A 22,949-nucleotide genomic window follows, 5' to 3' on the forward strand; every position below is an offset into this window, starting at 1 on the left:
GGGTCTTCTCTGCCTTCTGCTCTTCTCTCTCTGCCTTCTGCTCTTCTCCTTGGTTACTTACCTCGACTGCCTCCTGGTGGCACGTCCTCTCCATGCCCTTCTCACAGGTCCTGGCTGCAGTTCATAGAAATGGAACATCTTGGAAGAAAACAGTGGAAGCTGATTTCAATGTCTTCTGCCTGGACTTCTACGCTTCTTATGCCGCGGATGGTGCACCGGACATTGGCTGGTGAGTATGTTGTCCCTTCTTGAAATCTGATCGGGTCCCTTTGAAACTGGGAGGGGGGGGGGGGGGGTATTAGTGCGCAAAAAAAGCCACACCAAAAAAAAAAAAGAGAGAAATTGGAAATGTCATCAAAAAACAAACAAATAAACACAAAAAATAAACAAAAAAGTCCTGAATGAATACCTGAATAGAATGAGGAATAAAAGATTCACCAAAAAAAAAAAGAATGAAAAAGAAAGAGGAAAACGGTACCTGGACGCCGCTTACCAGTGAGTCCACTCCGGTTATTTAACCCCGCCCCCCTTTTTGTCAGTGTTTTTCACATATTATAGTACAGTTTCCTGCGGCGTCCTGCGCAGCTACTAGCGCTGGAGTTGCCGCCCAAGAGGCAGGCGGCTAGGGTGGCTCTGGATGCTGCTGCAGGGCACTAGTATGGCCTGCTTGACTTGCGCGTGTCGCGTACTGCTAGGGAGCAGTGGTTAAGGGTTTTCTCTCTGGGACGCGTGTCCCAAAACAGCATCCTCTGTTTTTGATTTTTATGTACCTGTTAAAAGTGATTTGCTGAAAGAGGTCCCTGAGGAAGTCCTTTTTGTATAAGGACGAAACGCGTAGGACCAGCATCTCTTTCTTATCTGTTTTTACTATATTTTATTTCATTTAAACTTTTTCAAGTGAATAAATCGCCTTTAAAGTATTCCTTTGGTTGCTGTCTGTGAGATCTTGTGCTGATCGGCTATCACTTGAGGAGGGAAGTTTAAAGGGACATACTGTCAGGGTACCTGTAGTCTCTACCTCAGAGGAGGTGAGAGACTTAGACGTTTATCCTCCCAGAGGGGTTGTTTCTTCCGTTCCTCGCGGTTCTCTCGGCCATTTACAAGCCGACCGCGAGGGATCCACTTCCTTATATGACGCAACGCTCAGTAGTCGACGTCATGACGCCAACCCGGGTCGACCTGTCAGTCAAGTCCCGAGCACTAATCAGGACTCGTCGGGGGCGTGATTACCCTCTAGAATCAAGGTATAAAGTAAGGCTTTCGGCATCTGCTCATTGCCCTGTCGTGGTTCTAGCCTGTCTAGTCACTCAGTGCTCTTGTATTCTAGTTGTCTCTTTGGTTCTGACCCGGCTTGTTTGTACTACCCTGTTTATCTCTGTTACCCTTTGACTCGGCTTGTCTCGCTTACCTGTCCTCTCGTTCCCTCGACCTCGGCTTGTTCCTAGACCATTCTCTACGTACTCCTTACGTTAAGTCCGGCCATTCTAAGGTCCGGTATACGTACCTACCACCTGTTTGTACTCTGCGTGTTGGATCCCTGTCCCGATCCTGACATTACGACAGGGCCAATGGATCCTGCAGGTACAAACACTCAGGTTGGTCCTTCTGACTCTAGGTTCGACGCCATGGATCACAGAATGGACCAGATGGCTCTAGCACTACAGGCGTTACTATCTCGTTCTGGTAATCAACCAGAGGAGATGCGTAATACTTCTATCTCTCCTGTGAGTTCAGGTCTAGAGGTAGCCACTGTAGGTGCTTCTTCCCGTATCACTCCACCTGTACGTTATGGTGGTTCTCCAGAGAAGTGTCGTGGTTTCTTAAACCAAATAGGTATCCATTTCGAATTACAACCCCGCTCCTATCCTACAGATAGGGCGAAGGTTGGATTTATTATCACATTACTTGTTGAGAAAGCTTTGAGATGGGCCAATCCATTGTGGGAAAATGATAATCCGTTAGTATATAATTATAATGCCTTTGTAGCTGCTTTCAGAAGAACTTTTGACCCTCCAGGTAGAAAGGTCAATGCAGCTAGATTACTGTTGCGCCTTAGACAAGAAAACCGAACACTTGTGGATTATGCACTAGAGTTCAGGTCCTTGGCGGCAGAGGTTAAGTGGAATGAACAGGCTTATATAGATGTATTTTTAAATGGGTTATCAGACATAATCCTTGACGAGGTTGCTACTAGAGAGCTTCCTGAAAATTTGGAGGATTTAATTTCTTTTATTTCTCGCATTGACGAACGTTTAAGAGAGAGGCAGAACACTCGAGAGAGAAACCGTAGACCTTCCTTTAAACTAGCTCCTTCATTTCAAAGTTCTGAATCCACAACCTCACTTTTTCCAGAACCTATGCAGATAGGCAATACTCGCCTCTCAGAAGAGGAGAGACAGTACAGGAGAAGGGAGGGGTTGTGTATGTACTGTGGAGTCAGAGGTCATTTACGCCTAAATTGTCCTAATCGCTCGGGAAACGCTCGCACCTAAGTTTCTCTAGAGGACAGGCCTTGGGTGTTTCTATTTTGTCCTCTAATCTTAATTATAAAGATCACAGGCTTCTGCTACCCGTTTCTTTAACTTGGGAGAAGGGAGTACTAGAAACTATGGCATTGATAGATTCCGGAGCTGCTGAGAGCTTTATCGACCAAGTTTTTGTTACCAAACACGCTATCCCATCCCAGTTAAGGGTGACACCCTTGGCCGTTGAGGCCATAGATGGTAGACCTTTAGTTGAGCCTGTTATTTTCCGTGAAACCATACCCGTTAAATTAACTGTTGGTATCTTACACGAGGAAGACATATCTTTATTGCTTATTTCTTCTCCTTCTGTTCCCATAGTCCTGGGGTACCCTTGGTTAAAAAAACATAACCCTATTATTAATTGGGAATTAGGGGAGATAATCTCATGGGGTCAGGGTTGTCAGGACAGGTGCTTACGGACAGTGTCACCGCTTTGCGCAGTTAACACACCGATTAATTCTACCTACTCTACAGAGGTACAAATACCGCCCCTGTACCTGGATTTAAAGGCAGTATTTGACAAAAAGAATGCTGATACTTTACCTCCACACAGGTCTTTTGATTGTAAGATTAATCTACTACCTGGTACTATGCCCCCCAGGGGTAATGTATATCCTTTGTCCCCTAAAGAGAACTTAGTCTTAGAGGAGTATATTCGTGAGAACCTTGAAAAAGGATTCATTAGGAGATCCTCCTCTCCTGCCGGGGCTGGGTTTTTTTTTGTTAAAAAGAAGGATGGTACACTAAGACCTTGCATTGATTATCGAGGTTTGAACAAAATAACCATTAGAAATGCCTACCCAATTCCTTTGATTACCGAGCTCTTTGATCGTCTAAAAGGCTCCAAGATTTTCACCAAGTTAGATCTCAGAGGGGCGTATAACTTGGTGAGAATTCAGCAGGGACACGTGTGGATGACGGCGTTCAATACCCGTTATGGGCACTATGAATACACAGTAATGCCTTTTGGCCTCTGTAATGCACCGGCAGTATTTCAGGACCTGATCAATGAAGTTCTTAGGGAATTTCAACATGACTGCGTTATTGTATATCTGGATGATATACTTATACACTCTAGAGAGATTGAGACTCACCACAGACAAGTCAGAAGGGTATTGCGCAAGCTTCTTCAACATGGCCTCTACTGCAAATTGGAGAAATGCAGCTTTGACCAATCCCAGATAAACTTTCTTGGTTATGTGATTTCTGGGGAAGGGTTTAAGATGGACCCGGATAAGCTCCAGTCCATTTTGGATTGGCCTTTACCCAGGGGCCTCAAGGCCATTCAGAGGTTTATTGGATTCTCCAACTATTATAGGCGCTTCATTAAGGGTTACTCTTCAATTATAGCTCCTATTACCAATATGACCAGACAGGGGGCTGACACTAAGAACTGGTCTACTGAAGCCCTTCTTGCCTTCAAAACACTCAAGGAACTGTTTGCTTCTGCACCAATTTTAGTTCACCCTGATACGACTCTGCCTTTCTTACTCGAGGTAGACGCCTCAGAGACAGGTATAGGTGCTATCCTGTCCCAAAGGTTAGGTGTGGATAAGCCCTTACATCCATGTGGTTTTTTTTCCAAGAAACTATCAGGCCCTGAGAGCAGATATGACATTGGTGACAGGGAACTACTAGCAGTTATCATGGCTTTAAAGGAGTGGTGACATTTATTGGAGGGCACCTTACATCCTGTTACTATTTTGACAGACCACAAGAACCTGTCCTATATTGGGGAGGCCAAGCGCCTGTCCTCCAGGCAAGCTCGTTGGTCTTTATTCCTCACGCATTTCAATTACGTGCTCACTTATAGACCTGGTTCTAAGAATTCTAAAGCCGATGCTTTGTCTCGACAATATGAACCTTCTGCGATATCTGAGCCGGTTTTGTCTTCTATAGTACCCAGGTGCAATATTATCGCCAACACGAGTCTTAAGACTCACTCTCCGTTGCTTGGTCAGATCATGAAGTTGCAGCATCTGGCGCCTAGACAGACTCCTGGGGCAAGGCATTTCGTTCCTCCTGAACTCCAACTGGAACTCTTACAGTGTTTTCACAACAGTAAGGCGGCTGGGCATCCGGGTATTCGCAAGACATGTTCCTTGATCTCTAAAGATTTCTGGTGGCCTTCTTTACGGAAGGATATTAGGGATTTCATCGGAGCATGTGAGGTCTGTATGAAGACTAAGCAACCTCATACGCTTCCATGTGGGTTGTTACATCCCTTGAACATTCCAGAGAGACCATGGTCCTGTTTGGCTATGGACTTCATTGTAGATTTGCCTGTTTCTAAAAAACAGACTGTGATCCTCACGGTGGTTGATAGGTTTACTAAGATGGCTCATTTCGTGCCCTTAACTAAACTCCCGACTTCTCCTGAATTGGCGGAGATATTCGCGAGAGAGATTTTTCGCTTACATGGGATACCTTCCGAAATTGTTTCCGATAGAGGTTCCCAATTTGTTTCACGTTTTTGGAGATCCTTCTGTTCTCAATTAGGCATCAAATTGAATTTTTCTTCTGCCTATCACCCTCAGTCTAACGGAGCTGCTGAACGTACCAATCAAAAGATTGAACAATATTTGCGTTGTTTTGTTTCTGAACACCAGGACGATTGGGTCGGTTTGATTCCTTGGGCGGAGTTTGCACACAATAATCTCGTTTGTGATTCTACTCGTTCCAGTCCCTTCTTCATGAATTATGGCTTTCATCCTTCCATTCTTCCCTCGGTTTCTCCTTCCCAAGGGGTACCGTCGGTTGATGTTCATGTTGCCAATTTGAGGAAGTTGTGGGATCAGACTCGACAAATTCTCCTACATAATTCCATGTTGTTCAAGAAACACGCTGATAAGCACAGAAGGGCGGCTCCGGTTTTTGTTCCAGGTGATAGGGTATGGTTGAGTACTAGAAACATTCGTTTGAAGGTTCCTTCTATGAAATTCGCTCCTCGTTACATTGGCCCTTACAGGGTTCTGACTCGAATTAACCCAGTTGCGTATCGCCTAGCTCTTCCAGCTGCCTTACGCATTCCTAACTCCTTTCATGTTTCTTTACTGAAACCGCTAGTCTGTAACAGATTTTCCTCCACTATATCCTCCCGGGGGAAGTTACAATATCTTATTGACTGGAAGGGATATGGTCCTGAGGAGAGGACTTGGGTACCTCAGGAGGATGTACATGCTCCTCGCCTCCGCAGGGCTTTTCACTCCCGTTTTCCATCTCGTCCCGGTTCCTTCCGCCCGGTGGGCGTTTCTGAGAGGGGGGTACTGTCAGGGTACCTGTAGTCTCTACCTCAGAGGAGGTGAGAGACTTAGACGTTTATCCTCCCAGAGGGGTTGTTTCTTCCGTTCCTCGCGGTTCTCTCGGCCATTTACAAGCCGACCGCGAGGGATCCACTTCCTTATATGACGCGACGCTCAGTAGTCGACGTCATGACGCCAACCCGGGTCGACCTGTCAGTCAAGTCCCGAGCACTAATCAGGACTCGTCGGGGGCGTGATTACCCTCTAGAATCAAGGTATAAAGTAAGGCTTTCGGCATCTGCTCATTGCCCTGTCGTGGTTCTAGCCTGTCTAGTCACTCAGTGCTCTTGTATTCTAGTTGTCTCTTTGGTTCTGACCCGGCTTGTTTGTACTACCCTGTTTATCTCTGTTACCCTTTGACTCGGCTTGTCTTACCTGTCCTCTCGTTCCCTCGACCTCGGCTTGTTCCTAGACCATTCTCTACTTACTCCTTATGTTAAGTCCGGCCATTCTAAGGTCCGGTATACGTACCTACCACCTGTTTGTACTCTGCGTGTTGGATCCCTGTCCCGATCCTGACACATACCCCCCATTTCCATCCAGGGGAGGCTCCTATAATATGCTTTATTTCTCTGGAATATGTGAGTGCATTCTGATCACTGGCCATTTTTATTACAGTTTATTAGCAATATTTGCACTATGTTTTGTCCTCTATTATAGGTACACTAGCAATATCCCAAAATACCCCATCAACTATACAGTCTTGTTATCAGCTGGGAGATAACCTTGGGAGGCCGTGTACCTATCAGTTAAGTTATAGTTTTTTTGTGTGTTTTATCACTATTTCACGGGTGTCCGTGTTGTTTGTCACGTCCTAACAGGGTGTGCTAGGTTCTCAGGATAGTTGGAAATATACCGTCCCAATTGGGGGGAGCGCCGGGTTCCCACACGTGTCCTGTTTTTTCTTCGGTGGGGGCTATTCCGCCCCTGGGTTATTTGGCCTACTCTTCCCTTGTTTGCTTCTCGAAGCAGAGTTTTCTCCACTGTGTCCCTGTTGTTGGGGTGCTCCAATTGGGGCTAGAATTCCTGGGTAAGGATGGTGGTGGGTTCAGGGGGTATTCGGTCCGGTTTGGGGCGGCTACAGATGCCGCCAGGCTGGGCGTGCTTGTGCCACTGGTTCACAGGGCTTGGATGGCAGGGGTCAGGGTGGTAGGTTCCTTGGGTTCACCCTGCTAGTCTCCGAATGGATTTCTCCCCACGGTTACTGTCTCTCCCCCCCCCCCACCCCGGAATAAAGAGGGTGGGATACTCATCTGTCATTTGGGACAGGAGGTGCGGGGTGAGTGATTGGATCTTACGCCTTCGGGAGTGGAGGTTCGGTGGTCTGCCGCCTGATACATGAGGGAGGTGTGGCTCCTCCTCTTCCTGGGGTCAGCTGTCCCGCCTCCTGGGGGTACCGGGGGTTTTTGTCATCTGTCTGGGTGGACTGATCTGGATTCGGTGGCTGTTTGGGATTTGGGTGTTCTTAAATCTGGACATGTTACGCATTCTGTTTCTTACCAGAGGTTCTCAGGGGCCGGGCTGAAGCTATCGCCCATTCCTCAGCAATGTGAGTGCCCTGGTGCGCTGCCATCGGAAATCGGACAAGATGGGTTTCTAGGTTTGGCTTGGGGGATTCCAGTTCGCCTTGGGGTTTTGCCGGATGTGGCCTGGTTATCTAGAGGGGATGGTTGCGCTTGCTGGAGGTCGGACAAGGCCTATGTTAACGGTGCACTGAGGAAGGCTCCGGCTGGAGTTGAAACGCGGTTGCTGCTAGACCGAAGTATTGTATCTGAGACTTTTTCTTATTTACTCTGCGGTGTTTTATTTTGGCTTTGTGCCTAGTATATTTTACTATTTATACACTGCTTTTGTCCCTGTTTTAACTGTTTATTTGTTCAATGAATTTTGGATTCTCCACTTTGTATCCTTTGCTGCTCCCCTCAAAGGTATTGTTTTAGCCTTTTTAGGCTCCCTCCTGCATATTATATAGAGCCTGGGACGGCTTTCAATCCTGTGAGTTTTACTCTACATAAGGGGTCTAGCATTACATATATATATATATATATATATATATATATATATACGTTTTGCACTATGTTATGTTATTTGTGTTTTTTTTTTTTAGTTTGATCCCGAATTGTTATTTCATTTACTGGTGCAGTATTTATTCTATGTTAATCTAGCGCCGCATGAAGTGGTGGAACAGGCCATGGCTGGTTGTGGTGGGGTCCCCCGCTGATTTTAGGTGTAAAACAGCGGAGTTGTGGTGGGGGTATGTCCTTGCCAATTGAGTTTGAGGTTACGTTTAAGTATATGGAATGAGATGAACAAGTTTTTTAAGGTCTCAAACCTCCCCTGCTTCAAAGGTTAAACTTTAGGTTACCTGAGGTCTCGTGCCCATCGAGCGTGGATAAGGTCGGCTGATGGCAGGCATTGGAAATATATGATTTTTATGACGAGGGGGGAGGTGAGAGGGAGTGGTGATTAGGAACCACTCTATGTTTATTGGCAAGGACGGTTGGGTCACTGTATAACACTATGTGTGGAGTTATATATGTATATATGTTAATTTATGCTTATTTATGTCTAACGTTTTGGTTACAGAAAAGAAGAGATTTAACTGAGCCAAATGTACAAGTTGTGAACGAAACAAAATGTAAACAAAACCTGTTTTGCGCTATATGTCTGTCCAACCGTAATTCACCTCTTTCATATTAAATGCACCCCCCATTATTATATATCATTTTATTCAGAGGAAACAGGGCTTTCATTTAATATCAAATATTTAGCTGTGAAACATAATTTAATATGAAAAAAATGGGAGAAAATAAGATTTTTTTTTATTTTTTTAGTTCTACATGCCATTTTAACTGTCAATGTCATAATACTGTTTGCTTTTACTGCAATAAAATACACATATTTGTATTCAGCAAAGTCTCACGTGTAAAATAGTACCCCCTATGTATAGGTTTTATGGTGTTTTGGGAAGTTACAGGGTCAAATATAGCGTGTTACATTTGAAATTGAAATTCGCCAGATTGGTTACGTTGCCTTTGAGACTGTATAGTGGCCCAGGAAATAAATTTACACCCATAATGGCATACCATTTGCAATAGAAGACGACCCAAGGTATTGCAAATGGGGTATGTCCAGTCTTTTTTAGTAGCCATTTGGTCACAAACACTGGCCAAAGTTAGCGTTAGTATTTGTTTGGGTGTGAAAAATGCAAAAAACGCCAATTTTGGCCAGTGTTTGTGACTAAGTGGCTACTAAAAAAGACTGGACATACCCCATTTGCAATACCTTGGGTTGTCTACTATTGCAAATAGTATGCCATCATAGGGGTAATTTTCATTCATGGGCTACCATAGGGTCATAAAGGCGACGTAAGCAATCTGGCGAATTTTAATGTGAAAAAAATGAAACACAAGCCTTATATTTGACGCTGTAATTTTTGAAAACACCATAAAACCTGTACATGAGGGGTACTGTTGTACTCGGGAGACTTCGCTGAACACAAATATTTGTGTTTCAAAACAGTAAAAAGTATTGCAGCAATAATATCGTCCGTGTAAGTGCTGTTTGTGCGTGAAAAATGCAAATAAACGTCACTTTTACTGGCGATATCATCGCTGTAATACATTTTACTGTTTTGAAACACTAATATTTGTGTTCAGCGAAGTCTCCCGAGTAAAACAGTACCCCCCATGTACAGGTTTTATGGTGTCTTGGAAAGTTATAGGGTTAAATATAGTGCTAGCAAATTAAATTCCCTATACTTTCAGCATGGGTTGTCAGGCAGGTCCCGCTAATTGTAATTAATTAGGATAGCTAATTATGTAAATTTATTACATAAATATATGTGTAGAATTAATATATGTATATATATATACATATGTGTATATATACGTATATATATATATATATATATAATTTTTTTTAAATATTTTTATTTATATATAGGTATATATATAGTGATATATACGTATATATTTATGTATATAGATATATATATTTCGTTCTACGTGTATTTTGATATAAATATATATATATATTAATATCACAATACAGTTAGAACAAAATAAAACACATCTATATATTTTTTTATATTTTATTTTTTTATATTTTTTTAATTTTATTTTTTTACGTATGTACATATTTTTTTTATATTATATATAAATATATATATATAACAATAATTATATACATATTTAATCAGTATCAGTCTACGTGTAATTTGATATTAATATATATATATATATATAATTATATATATTAATATTAAAATACACCTAGACAGTGTATGTGTGTGTATGTATATGTGTATATATATACTTAGATCATATATATATAATATATATATATATGATCTAAGTATATATATATATTTTTTACACTTATTTAAATTTTACACTTATTTTAATTAGATTTTCAGCCAGGTCCCCCTGCTGGCATTGCTGCAGCCAGCTATCCCGGCCATGGCCCGGGGGGCTGAAGAGGACGGAGGTGCCACGGGGGGCTCCCTGGGAGTCCCCTCAACCGCGATCGGCGGCGTGGGATCGCCGGCGACCGGGTAAGTTACAAAAAAACGGAGGGCGTACTATTACGCCCTGCGGCATTTAGAGCCGCTTTTAAAAGGACATAATAGTACGCCCTCCGGTCTTAAGGGGTTAATAAATAAAGTTATGGATGTGTTATGCAGTAACTTAGTTTGTGATAATAAATGCTGTGGCCTGTTTCATCCATACTAAGTGGTCTGTCGTTACTGGGGGGTTGAATAGGGTTAGATTTTGTTCTAGGCTGCATCGCGATTCCCCACTACGTACATACAAGTTACCAGCCCCTTCTCTGAGCAGTAAAACAGTGTGGAGATGCTGAACACCAGTGGTGCACACTGTGCAGCACTGACACAAGAAGCACCTATCGTGGCCATCCACTACCACTAAAGGTGTTACTAACCAGCAATGTCAATACCACATTTTCTCTGAAAAGGCAGTGTTCACATTGCTAACACTGCAGCCACATACTATATATACTAAGACCACTACTTTAAGCTGTAGTGGTTCTGGTGACTAGAGTGTCCATTTAATGATACAATGGCAATTTAGTATAATATACAAATTGGTTATTGCATTTAGTAATAGAGGTAAATGCAGTGAAGTGTTTATCATTTTTACTAATAATTTGTAATGCACCAACATATTCTGCAGCACTGTACAATGACTAGATAACTAGATAATTATAAATAATAACTCAACATCTATCAAATTCTTCATATTGTTTATCCTATAAGCTTTCACGCAAGGCTACAATCAACAAATACGTGCAGCTAATCCGCCTACCGCGGAAAAGGAGTGATGTTCCAACAAATACCCCTTGCAGTGTAGCTGGATGGGGAAGGCTCGATAATCAAAATAAAACTGGCACTGACATCTTATTTGAAACCAACATCAACATTTTAAGTCGGAGAACGTGTCGAACTACTGTTCCAATGCTGAATGATGGGATGATCTGTGCAGGGAACACAGAGGAGGAAAACGATGCTAGTCAGGTACAGCTTCAAAATGTTTTTTGTAAAAAAAAAAGCTATATGTCCTGTAGCTTTTGTACTATTAACCACCGTTGGTATATAGAGAGTAAATGTAGCCTCTGAATCTCTATGTATTTTTTACTAAACAAATAGTGCTATATATAGATATAGGATGTAGAGCATGCCCTGCTCAGTTTCCCGCAGTGATGTCGGGAGACGCAATATGACGTCACTCTGGCTCCCGGCATCACTGCGGCGCACAAGGGAGCTGAGCAGGGAGAGCTTACACTCAGCGCTCCCATACTGCCTGTCCTCCCCCATGCCTGCCACTAGACCCCAGGTAAGAAACCAACTTAGTCTGTGTGTATGGCTGTGTGTGTAAATGTATGGCTGTCTGTGTGTATAGGTGTATGGCTGTCTGTGTGTATAGGTTTATGGATGTTTGTGTATGGCTGTCTGTATGTATGTCTGTGTGTATAGGTGTATGGCTGTGTGTGTGTGTGGCTGTCTGTGTGTATAGGTGTATGGCTGTCTGTGTGTATGGTTGTCTGTATGTGTGGCTGTGTGTGTTTATGGCTGTGTGTGTGTGTGTGTGTGTGTGTGTGTGTCTGTCTGTCTGTCTGTGTGTATAGTTATATGGCTGGCTGTGTGTATAGGTGTATAGCTCTCTGTGTGTATAGCTGTCTGAGTGTCTGGCTGTCTGTGTGTCTGGCTGGCTGTGTGTCTGGCTGGCTGTGTGTATGGCTGGCTGTGTGTATGGCTGTCTGTGTGTCTGGCTGTCTGTGTGTGTGCCTGTCTGTCTGTCACTGTGTGTGTGTCTGTCAGTGAGTCTGTGTGTGTGTGTGTGTGTGTCTGTAAGGGAGCCTGTGTGTCTGTCAGTGAATGTGTGTGTCTGTGAGTGTATGTGTGTGTTGGAGTGATTCTGTGTGTCTGTCAGTGTGTGTGTATGTCTGTCAGTGAGTGTGTCTCAATGAGTGTGTGTGAGGGTTTCAAGGAGTAACTGGAGGATCCGCTTTTTTAAGGTGCGGTTGGGGCCATTGGGGGTATGCCAGAGGCCGGACTCCGGACACTGCTTGTTGGATGTTTTTTTTAAATGTATTTATTTATTTTTAAACAGGGGCAGGGGTTTAGTAGACAGGGGGACTGGGATATAATAAACGAGGGGAGGCTAAGATTTAGTAGAGGAGGGGGGGACTGGGATTTAGTAGACGAGGGGAGGCTAGAGTTTAGTAGATGGTCACCGGTGGTCACCGCGTGGTAAGGTGCATAAAAGTCACCAAAGCTCTGCTGATTCAGTAGCTGAAGAGTTTCACATTACCACTGGCATTAATATCAGCACAAATACTGTGGAGCAGGAGCTTCATGGCTGAGCAGCTGCATGCAAACATCACATCATGAAGTACAATGCTATGCATTAGTTCTAGAGGTTAAAGCATGCAACCACTGGACTCCGGAGCAGTCCTTCTCTGTTTAGCAGTCTGATGGGTGATTCTGGGTTAGGTGAATGCCACGAAACTGTTACCTGCTTGACTGCATTGTGCCAACTGTAAAGTTTGGTGGAAGAGTGATAATGGTATGGGGCTGTATTGCAGTCATACTTGCAATACAAATGCAGGTATTTTTCTCAGTATAAACTGAGATTAGGCGGCAATACCGCCGCTGTGTGTGTGTAGAGAAGCAAGAATAGGAAGTTACAGCATCTTCCTCCCTGCCTCTCTCTACTCACTGATCCGCAGGGGAGCAGCTCTGCAAGAGAGTCCAGCCAGCAGCTCAGGTAAGTGAGGAACGGGGGAGACAACTGGAAGGGCAGTCTGTAAGAGGTAACACAGGGTGCACAGGGGGATCAGAGACACATAGATATGGAGACACAGAGACAAAGTGACAATAGGGGAGACCGGGGCACACAAGGGGACACAGACACCGGGGCACACAGATACATGGGGACACAGACACATGGGGACACTGAGACACTAGGAGAGATATGAGGACACTAGGACAGACAGAGACATGGGGACATGGGGGGTTCCTGGGAGACATAGAGACATAGCTCCGCCTACAAGGGTCACGCAAGCGTGCGTGTGATGTCACAACGTCGATGCACATGCACGTTCTGGGGTCAGAGGCCAAGCTCTGACCAATCACAGCACAAGGGGGGGTATTTAAACCCCTAAAGGTTCCTAGCCCATTGCCCTGTCGTGGTTTCAGTTCCTGGTTCCTGAGAGTGCGTTTTCCTTGTTCTTGTTATTTGATCTTCCCGTTCTCTTGATTTTAGCTATTCCTGACTACTTTTATCTTGTGTTTCCCTGACTTGGCTTTCCTTATTGATCTCGTGTATTTCTGGCTTCCTTGACCTTGGCTTTCCCTTGACGATTCTCTGTCTTTCAACGTATTAACCTGGCCATTCTAAGGACCGGTTTACGTTCTGTCTATCTTCTATAGTCTATGTAGATGTAACATAGTTTTGCGTGTTGGACCACACTGGTAGTCGTGACACATACATACTGACATACACACACACACAGCTAATTTTTCTTACTTTTTTTTTGTTTTTGCAGGAGGGTGGCTGAGGCTGATGGGAGTTGGCGTGGCTCTCCCATCCTCACGGCCTGTCTCTCTTCCCTCCGCATGGAGGGAGCAGGGAGGAAGTGACTGGTCGTCACTTCTTCCCAGCAATACTTGCGGCTGCAATTTTTTTTAAAGGGGCCTGGTCGCGCTATTGCACAGCCACAGCGCTGACCGGACCCCTGAAAATATAGGGTCCATTGGGTGGATCTAAATGCTTGGATATGTATATATGACATTCTTAATATGTGTCAATTCCTTTTATTACCATCTCCTGCTGCCATGTTTGTTTGTTTATATATACAAGCCTCTGGAAGAATGGTGTCTATCTTCTTTGTCTTTTTTTTCTTTCTTCTTTACCCTAAATCAGCCCTGTGTTTTATCTGTACTCATGTCGTTTTAGCCCGTGTATCAGAATTCAACTTTTTACTCTATGTGTTATCTTGCTAAGATATGCTTTAGACTTAAAAGGGAGGTTCTTTTAAAAGCTTGTCATTCCAAAACGCTGTTAGCTCAATAAAAAGATATTACAAAATGCTATTTACGCAAGATCGGAATATGCTTTTATAAATGTTCTGGAATGGAAGATCTGTGGTATTCTCACACCCATGGGCATAAGCTGGGGTTTTCATATTAAATAATGAGGGGGCAGGGGGGACAGATCACTTTCAACCCCCTCTGTGTACCCACCTGTGGCTAGTGGGTGTTGGCTATTAAATAAAAAAGTGTTGGGAACATGCTAGTGTCCACCCTGCCACATAGTGGTGCCAATTATGAAATCTTAAATGGGTGGGGGAGGGGGGATATTAGTGTCCACTGTGCCAATAGCAGGTAGTGACTTTAATTATATTAACACAGAGAGAGGGGGAACTAATGTCCCACAGCCTTTACACTAATTATAACCAGGGGGGACCTACTGTTCCCCACAGCCCCCACTTTTAGATGATGAGTGGGGCTATTTTTATTAACTTTTTTATTTTTGATAGTGCACAGCATAAAAAAACAGTGTGCAAAGATATTTTCCTAGAGAATAAACGGTAACGCACAAGCTTAAATAAAACAGAAAATGTTTGAATACAGCACTTTTTATATGACTTGAGCAATAATAATCTAGCTAATTTGTTAGTGGAGATGAGAAGAAAAAACCATAAAACACTGCTGGGTATACTGACTGATAATGAGTTTAAAATAATAGTTTAAAGCCACTGGGTTCAGGATAAGAACAAGAAAAGATAAGAAAATGAGAGAATGAGAAGCTAAATACACAGAGTGCTGGCATAGCTTTCTGCATTATTAGTAGATGGATAATCCTATGTGTGGCAGGAAGCCTCCAAGATAGTTTACCCAGTGCCGCAGGTAAGCTATAGGTCAGTTCCTTGCCAGGACCGGTGTTCTTCCCCTCCATTACAAGCTTATGCAGATTCTGCAGGTTGTCTAGTTGCATAGGGTGGAGTAGGCCCCCAAGCACAGTGTCCCTGTAACTACAGCTCCGGGCCTTAAAGGGGGCTGGTGCCCATGTCCATAGTTCCCCCATCTCCAGGTGGCAGGATCATGTGCATACAGGGTCCCCAACATTCGGGCACCCTATGGGTGTATGGATGGCTGCCCAGACATCGCTCCAGGCTGGCCACTGGCCCAGAAGAGGAACATGTATTGCAGTCAGAACTCCTGGCATACTGCATTAAATCAGACTTCAAATGGCTTTCTCCACTTCTGGCTCCTGAGGTCTGATCAGCTGGGTTGAAGCTCCAATGCAGCAGCCATCTTGAACACACCCTGTGGGTCTCACCATCTGAAGGCACCTGTCAAGAGGATTTCCACCTCAGATTCTGTAAGCCCTAGTGGGGACCGGAATAATCCCCACCGATCCAATAGGGGGGTGTAACAGTGTGCACCTCGAGGCGACCGCTCGGCATTGGAAGACCAATCACTTCTTAAATCCGCCATCATGGCAGGCTTGATAGGCCGCAAAGACAAACAGGGCTACTGATCGGTTCAACACTTCGGTCCTGACCCTAGAAGGTGGCAGACAATTTCATTCCTCCTGTGGTTGAGAACCTCTGATAGCTATAGCAGTAGGTTTAAATATTCAATATTAGCCCAGTGTTGCAGAAGCTACAAAGGAACAAATCCAGCCAGCTTGGGTTTCAGGTCCCAAAACCTTCCCCCCATAAGTAGGGCTTTTAAATGGATATACCCCCTAAAATTGTGCCACAAAGTAAACCCCTGTGACTTCGTAAGGCCCTAACCACTACCCCAAATGCAAAATTACTACCTATCACCTACCCCACCTTAAAGGGGACCTGTCAGCTCCCAAATCACTCATGCTCTTATAGAAAAAGCATTACATGTAATCTATAAATTTGAGCAGCTGTGCTAGCAAATTAATAAGTTGGAAGACAGACTGATTTAAAAAAAAAAAAAATGCCCACCTATCAATCAATACTTTAGCATAAATGTTGAGAAATGACTGATAGGGAGAGAAAAAGTGACTCCCACAGGAAGTCCACCCATAGCAACTACAATTCATGCACTGTGGATGCTATGGTAACTCTTAGTTGGCACTTAAGGAGTATAGGAATGACGTGACTGATGTCACTACGTTTAGATGTCAGCATGCTGGCAACAAAACATGCATTTCTGAAATGTAGGAGGTTTCCCCTGATTGGAGAAGCGTTCCTAAAGAGTGAAGACCGCAGGAGTAGATAGGGTGGTCTGGAGGTATTTGTTACAGAAGTGTAACAGGAAATCATAGCTGGGGAGCAGAGGGTCAGGTATGTAGTGGAAGGTTCACTTTAATCATAGTGAGTAGGGCACAATAAATAAAAAAACTTATACTAAGCATCAGGCGTTTTCTTTCTTCTTAAATCTTCAGCCCCAAAAAAGGCCAATAAAATCCATAATGTCCTGACTCAACTATTACAATAAAAAAAGGATGGGGGCGGGGCCTGACCGCCAAGCTGCTTGGTCGCACAAAGCGTGTGCTCCGTGTGAGAATCCACAATTGAGCTCTTTAAAGGACCACTCTAGGCACCCAGACCACTTCAGCTTAATGAGGTGGTCTGGGTGCCAGGTCCCTCTAGGATTAACCCTTTTTTTTTTTATAAACATAGCAGTTTCAGAGAAACTGCTATGTTTATAATGATACCGGAGAAACTGACGGAAGCCAAGCACAGAGAGATGGACACAGGTTTCTTCAGGAAGGAAGAGATTCTTTATTGGATCACCGATCGGGACTCAGAGGGACTAGCGTCACCAAAATACAGCAAAGTCTGAGTACTGAATACATAGAGTACATTCCTTATATAGCACTGTAGCTCCTCCCACAATTAACTACACCCACACATACCCTTAACCTATTTAATGAATAGAGTCTAAACTCATCCATCCGGTCTAACCACGTGGCTCATCTGATACAAAGGAGAGGGACGCGTAATTCCAGTTCTTACATTCCTGCACCTGGTCAGTACAGTGATGACAGTATCTTAGCTACGTGTTATTAACTAACTGATACTACAAACACATATACATACATATGCCTTGTGGCAATCTTAGCCTGCTAAACTTGTATTTTACTGGAATTACATCACATTCCCCCCTTTGATGCCTCTGATATTTCACAATTACTTGAGGCATCACTTAACCTTGGTTTGCATATACCTCAGGTTACCATGAACCAGACCAGACTTATCTTATGATGTGAATCTTCAACATTCATCTTCTTGCATTGGTTCTCCCTGATCTAGAGCCTTATACTTATATATCGCCATTATCTGTGCAGCAGCCTTCCTCTCTGCTATACTTCCTATCAGGCTTTGCACAGACCTAACTACTAAGGGTATAAGACACGGTAGGAGTAGACACAACAGTAAAATCAGTAGGACTCCACCTACCACTGCCTTAAGCCCTCCAAACCACTCATACCAGCTACCAAACCAACTACTTGGATTGTACCCTTTCCATACCTGAGTAGGCACATGCGCTAGTTTAACCATATGGCTAGTAAGCTCAGCTATTGCTTGCCCTTCGTCATCTATTTGAAGACAGCAATTACTTAGGTTAAACTTCCCACATACACCTCCCTCTACTGCCAAAAGGTAATCCAAGGCTAATCTATTTTGGTAGACTGCTGTCCTCATCCTGGTGTTATGCTTCGCTAGAAGATTGAGCGCTTGTGATGTCTCATTTGTGATAATCTCAACCACCGCCTGTAATCTTATAATACGGTTGAGCATATAAATAGGGGTTCTATAACCAAAGGTACCATCCTCAGCCCACGTGGCTGGCCCATAATAATCTATAATACGCTGGGGAGGCCATTCATTATCTTCCCAGGCGCCTATCTCTATGGGTCCCCTTTTCTTCCTATGATTCACATCATACACTTTAACACCTAAAGTCTCACCTGTTTCAATCGGTAACAAGAAGAAGGATGGTTTGAGCATACCCAACACACATGCCCCTTCCCAGTCCTGTGGCAACTCCGAATAGGCTTTCTTACCACAGATCCAGTACAAATTTGCTGGGGCTCTCCAGGTAGATGTGATGGATAGATCAAACCACACATCCTTTAAATTGGCATATCTAGCAAACGGGTTAGATGGTTCTGAGACATTTGAAGCCGACCACCAAGTTGTATTCTTTGTATCATCATCATAAGCTTTTTGCCCTAGACAAGTTAATTCTCCTACAGAAGTATTATACATCATTCCTTTCCTTGCTATGCAAACATAACCTATGATGGAGGTCTTTAATCTCCACTCAGATTTACCTCTAACACTCATATGATAATCGGCTTGTGTAGATATTAATTGGTCAACTGCCTCAGAACCGGACATTACCTCCTTTGCTTCCCAAGGCCATTGGTCTCCCATGTTAGTACCTCCACACACATAGCAGTTGGTAACATTAAGACTACCGGCAATACTTTCAGCTAAATCGATGAACAGGTTTTTAGCATTATGGGGGATCTTATTATCTATACTCATCTCTTCGTAAAAGGAATGGTATACTTGATGAGTCTGGGAGGATACCGTATCAGTCTCTATTCCTATAAACAATAATGTCCCAGGATCTAAACCCGTCCCGTATATTTGAAACCCAAATAAATTTCCATACTTATCTAAGAACTTGTCGGGGTTATTAATGAGTATATGGACTGGGTTGCATTCCATAGACTTACAATAAGGGCTAGTCGGCAACTTAGTCACTATCATGTCTTTGTCTACTGTCTGTCCCCAAGTTGCCCACCCCACACAAGACCAATATGGGCAAAAGTTATAATCTCTATTTGGGCATCTAGGACTTACATATTTATTTTTGCTACTGGGACAAATATATTTATCGTTAGACCCATACGTCCTCTCCCATCTAAGATCCCCACATACATTCCACGGCTTTCTACCACTCGATATCGCTTTACACGCATCAAATAGCAGAACACCCGAAGAATGTACGGATTCTAACACCGTTTTATTAATTAGGGTCCCCTGAGGATCTCCATTCCTGAGAGTCAACCAGATTGTACGAGGTTGATACTCCGGACTGAAGCACTTAGGTTCTCCTACTCCTAAATGGCACACACTATAATCTATATTTAAGTATCTACATCTCGATACATCTCCTTTACACTCGTATTGTGAATGCCAAATTAGGGTTTGGGAAATATGGTTACCTGTTCTCGTAGTCTTAATGCATACCTCACAGCTAGGAGTGTCGGTACCTCTACCTTCCTGAATATAAAAACACATGTAAATAAACACAATCAAAAGCACATCTTTCGCCGTCATCCTCAGTCTTCGTCCGTGCGATGGAACCTCAGCTTCCAGGATGTGAGGGCTGCAGGGAATGGAGTTCTGCTCGTCTTCACAGGTGTCCCTTCGAGACTTTCCTGGCTTATACACTATGTGATGGTAAGCGGACAGGCTTTATTATGGCCTTCTCACTCACACCTGTAACAATAAAATTTGTAATCCACAATAATTCCTCGTTACTCCGACTGAGTAGTGCGTTTTAACCGGATCTTGCAGGGATTCTCTGGATCTACTGTAACTTGCCAAGAATCGACTGCTGCTGGTTTAACCCTGGAGTGATGTATCCACGGAGTCACTTCTGCTACTTTTATTGCTGTAGGGGTAGACAAAAGAACAACATAAGGACCTCTCCACTTGGGCCCTAACGGTACATTATTCCACTCTTTAATCCACACTTGATCTCCTGGATGATAACTATGAACAGGGGGATAAATATTCACAGGTAATCTATCTTGTACCCATTTCTGTACCTCCTCCATAGTCTTACCCAACTCTACAACCTGCTGCCGGGTAATTCCTTCTCCCAACTGACTCAAGTCCCCCCTTAAGTTACCAAGTACGGGAGGTGGTCGCCCATACATGATTTCAAAAGGAGAGAGGCCCATCCTTCTGGTAGGGGTACTGCGGATTCGCAATAAAGCTATGGGTAAGAGAACGTTCCACTTAAGTTGGGTTTCCTGACACATTTTAGCCAACTGGTTCTTTATAGTTCTATTCATTCTCTCTACCTTACCAGAACTCTGGGGTCTATATGCAGTATGAAGCCTCCACTTTATACCAAGCATATGAGTCAGTTGTTGTAGGCACTGATGAACAAAAGCTGGACCATTGTCCGATCCTATAGAACAGGGTAGTCCATATCGGGGTATTATTTCTCGTAGCAGGAATCTCACAACTTCTCCTGCTTTCTCTGTACGAGTAGGACATGCTTCTACCCAGCCTGAATAGGTGCACACAATTACCAGCAGGTAACGATGTCCACCCGATTTAGGCATCACTGTAAAGTCTATTTGTAGATCGGACATGGGGAGTCCCCCCATAAACTGAACTCCTGGTGGCTTTACTGGTCCTTGTCTTGCATTATTCTTAGCACACGTTACACATCTGCGTACAATGGCCTGAGTCAAGTTGGACAATCTTGGTATGTAGAAATGTTTTCTAAGAGATTCTTCAGTACTGTCTCTCCCAGAATGTGTCCCGTTGTGATAATTTTGGACAATTTCTACCGCTAGCGATGCTGGTATAACTATTCTTCCATCTTCTAGCTGATACCACTTGTTCTCCAGATACTTTCCCGGTTCAGTCTTTAACCACTCCTCTTCTTGAGCTGTATAAACTGGAGTCCATTGGGACAGTGGAGTTGGTATAAGAGCAGCTATATGCCCCACATACTCCTGTCTTCCTGATTCAGCAGCACGCTTAGCTGCACTATCTGCCATCCGATTTCCCTTGGTTACATCACCATCACCTCTCAGATGTGCTCGACAATGAATAATACCGACTTCTTTCGGCTCCCACACTGCTTCCAATAGTTGTAGGATTTCAGCTGCGTACTTGATTTCTTTGCCCTCTGAATTCAGTAGTCCTCTTTCTTTATACAAAGCTCCGTGGGCATGAGTGGTTAAAAACGCATACTTAGAGTCCGTATAGATATTTACTCTTAAACCTTCAGCCAATTGTAACGCTCGTGTTAGTGCTATTAATTCTGCCTTTTGTGCTGATGTTCCTTTCGCCAGTGGCCGAGCTTCTATCACCTTGTCTATGGTTGTTACTGCATATCCTGCATAGCGGATCCCTTCTTTCACATAACTACTGCCGTCGGTGTAATATTGAACATCGGGGTTCTGGATGGGAAAATCACGAAGATCTGGTCTACTTGAGAATACTTCATCCATTACTTCCAAACAATCATGTTGACTTTCAGTAGGTTGTGGCAAAAGGGTAGCTGGATTTAAGGTGTTTACAGTCTCTAAATGCACTCTTGGGTTTTCACACAACATTGCTTGATACTTGGTCATACGGCTATTACTAAACCAATGATTTCCTTTGTAATCCAACAACGTCTGTACTGCATGTGGGACTCGTACATAAAGTTCTTGACCCAGAGTGAGTTTATCGGCTTCAGCTACTAGCAGGGCGGCTGCAGCTACGGCTCTTAGACAAGGTGGAAGTCCGCTGGCCACTGCATCCAGTTGCTTAGACATGTAGGCAACAGGTCTTTGCCATGATCCCAAGTACTGTGTCAATACTCCCACAGCCATTCTTCTTTGCTCGTGTACATATAAGTAGAATGGTCGTGTGTGATCAGGTAGACCTAATGCTGGGGCACTCATCAAAGCCTTCTTCACATCTTCAAATGCCGTTTGCTGTTCTTGGGTCCATAAGAAGGGGTCGTGCTCTGTACCTTTGATAGCTGCGTACAGAGGTTTTGCTAGTATCGCATAGCTGGGAATCCATATCCTACAGAAGCCTGCTGCCCCCAAGAATTCTCGCACTTGTCTTCTATTCTTGGGTATTGGTATTTGGCAGACAGCTTCTTTTCTCTCTGGCCCCATAATTCTTTGACCTTCAGAGATATGGAATCCTAGATACTTGACAGTTGGCAAACACAACTGAGCCTTCTTTCTAGACACCTTGTATCCTGCCTTCCAGAGAATGTGTAGTAGATCGTGCGTTGCTTGCTGACAGATTTCTTTTGTAACTGCTGCTATCAACAAGTCATCTACATATTGTAACAATACACACTCTCCTGGGATGGACTCGAAATCCAATAGATCTTGACTTAGGGCTGAACCAAATAGGGTAGGTGAATTTTTAAACCCTTGGGGCAGTCTTGTCCAAGTCATTTGGCGTTTTGAGCCCGTTACAGCGTTCTCCCACTGGAAAGCGAAAATACATTGACTTTCTGCGGCAATTCGGAGGCAAAAGAAGGCATCTTTGAGATCTAAGACTGTGAAGTAAGTAGCCCCGCCCGGAATTAAAGCAAGCAGGTTATATGGATTGGGTACAACTGGATGTATGCTAACAACCGCATCATTGACTGCTCTTAAGTCCTGCACAGGTCGATACTCATCTGTGCCGGGCTTTTGAACAGGCAGCAATGGGGTGTTCCAGGGGGAAGTACAGAATTTTAGGATACCATACCGTATGAACTTATCCAGATAGGATTGGATGTTCTTCTTAGCCTTCTGCGGAATGTGATATTGTCTTAGGCTCACTGGATAAACCCCATGTT

The 22,949-nt window shown here is 43.8% G+C and overlaps 1 protein-coding gene across 1 annotated transcript in view; it reads left to right on the forward strand.

Moving 5' to 3' along the window:
* The window catches only part of LOC134612879 (mast cell protease 1A-like), a 79,570-nt gene that overhangs the window by 45,538 nt on the left and 11,083 nt on the right, over window positions 1-22,949 (forward strand). Inside the window, exon 4 of the mRNA XM_063457334.1 lies at window positions 11,103-11,360. Within this exon, the coding sequence (XP_063313404.1) occupies window positions 11,103-11,360 (258 nt within the window). The remainder of the gene's footprint in view (window positions 1-11,102; window positions 11,361-22,949) is intronic.

This window comes from Pelobates fuscus, chromosome 5, assembly GCF_036172605.1.
Source record: "Pelobates fuscus isolate aPelFus1 chromosome 5, aPelFus1.pri, whole genome shotgun sequence".
NCBI classification, from domain to species: domain Eukaryota; kingdom Metazoa; phylum Chordata; class Amphibia; order Anura; family Pelobatidae; genus Pelobates; species Pelobates fuscus.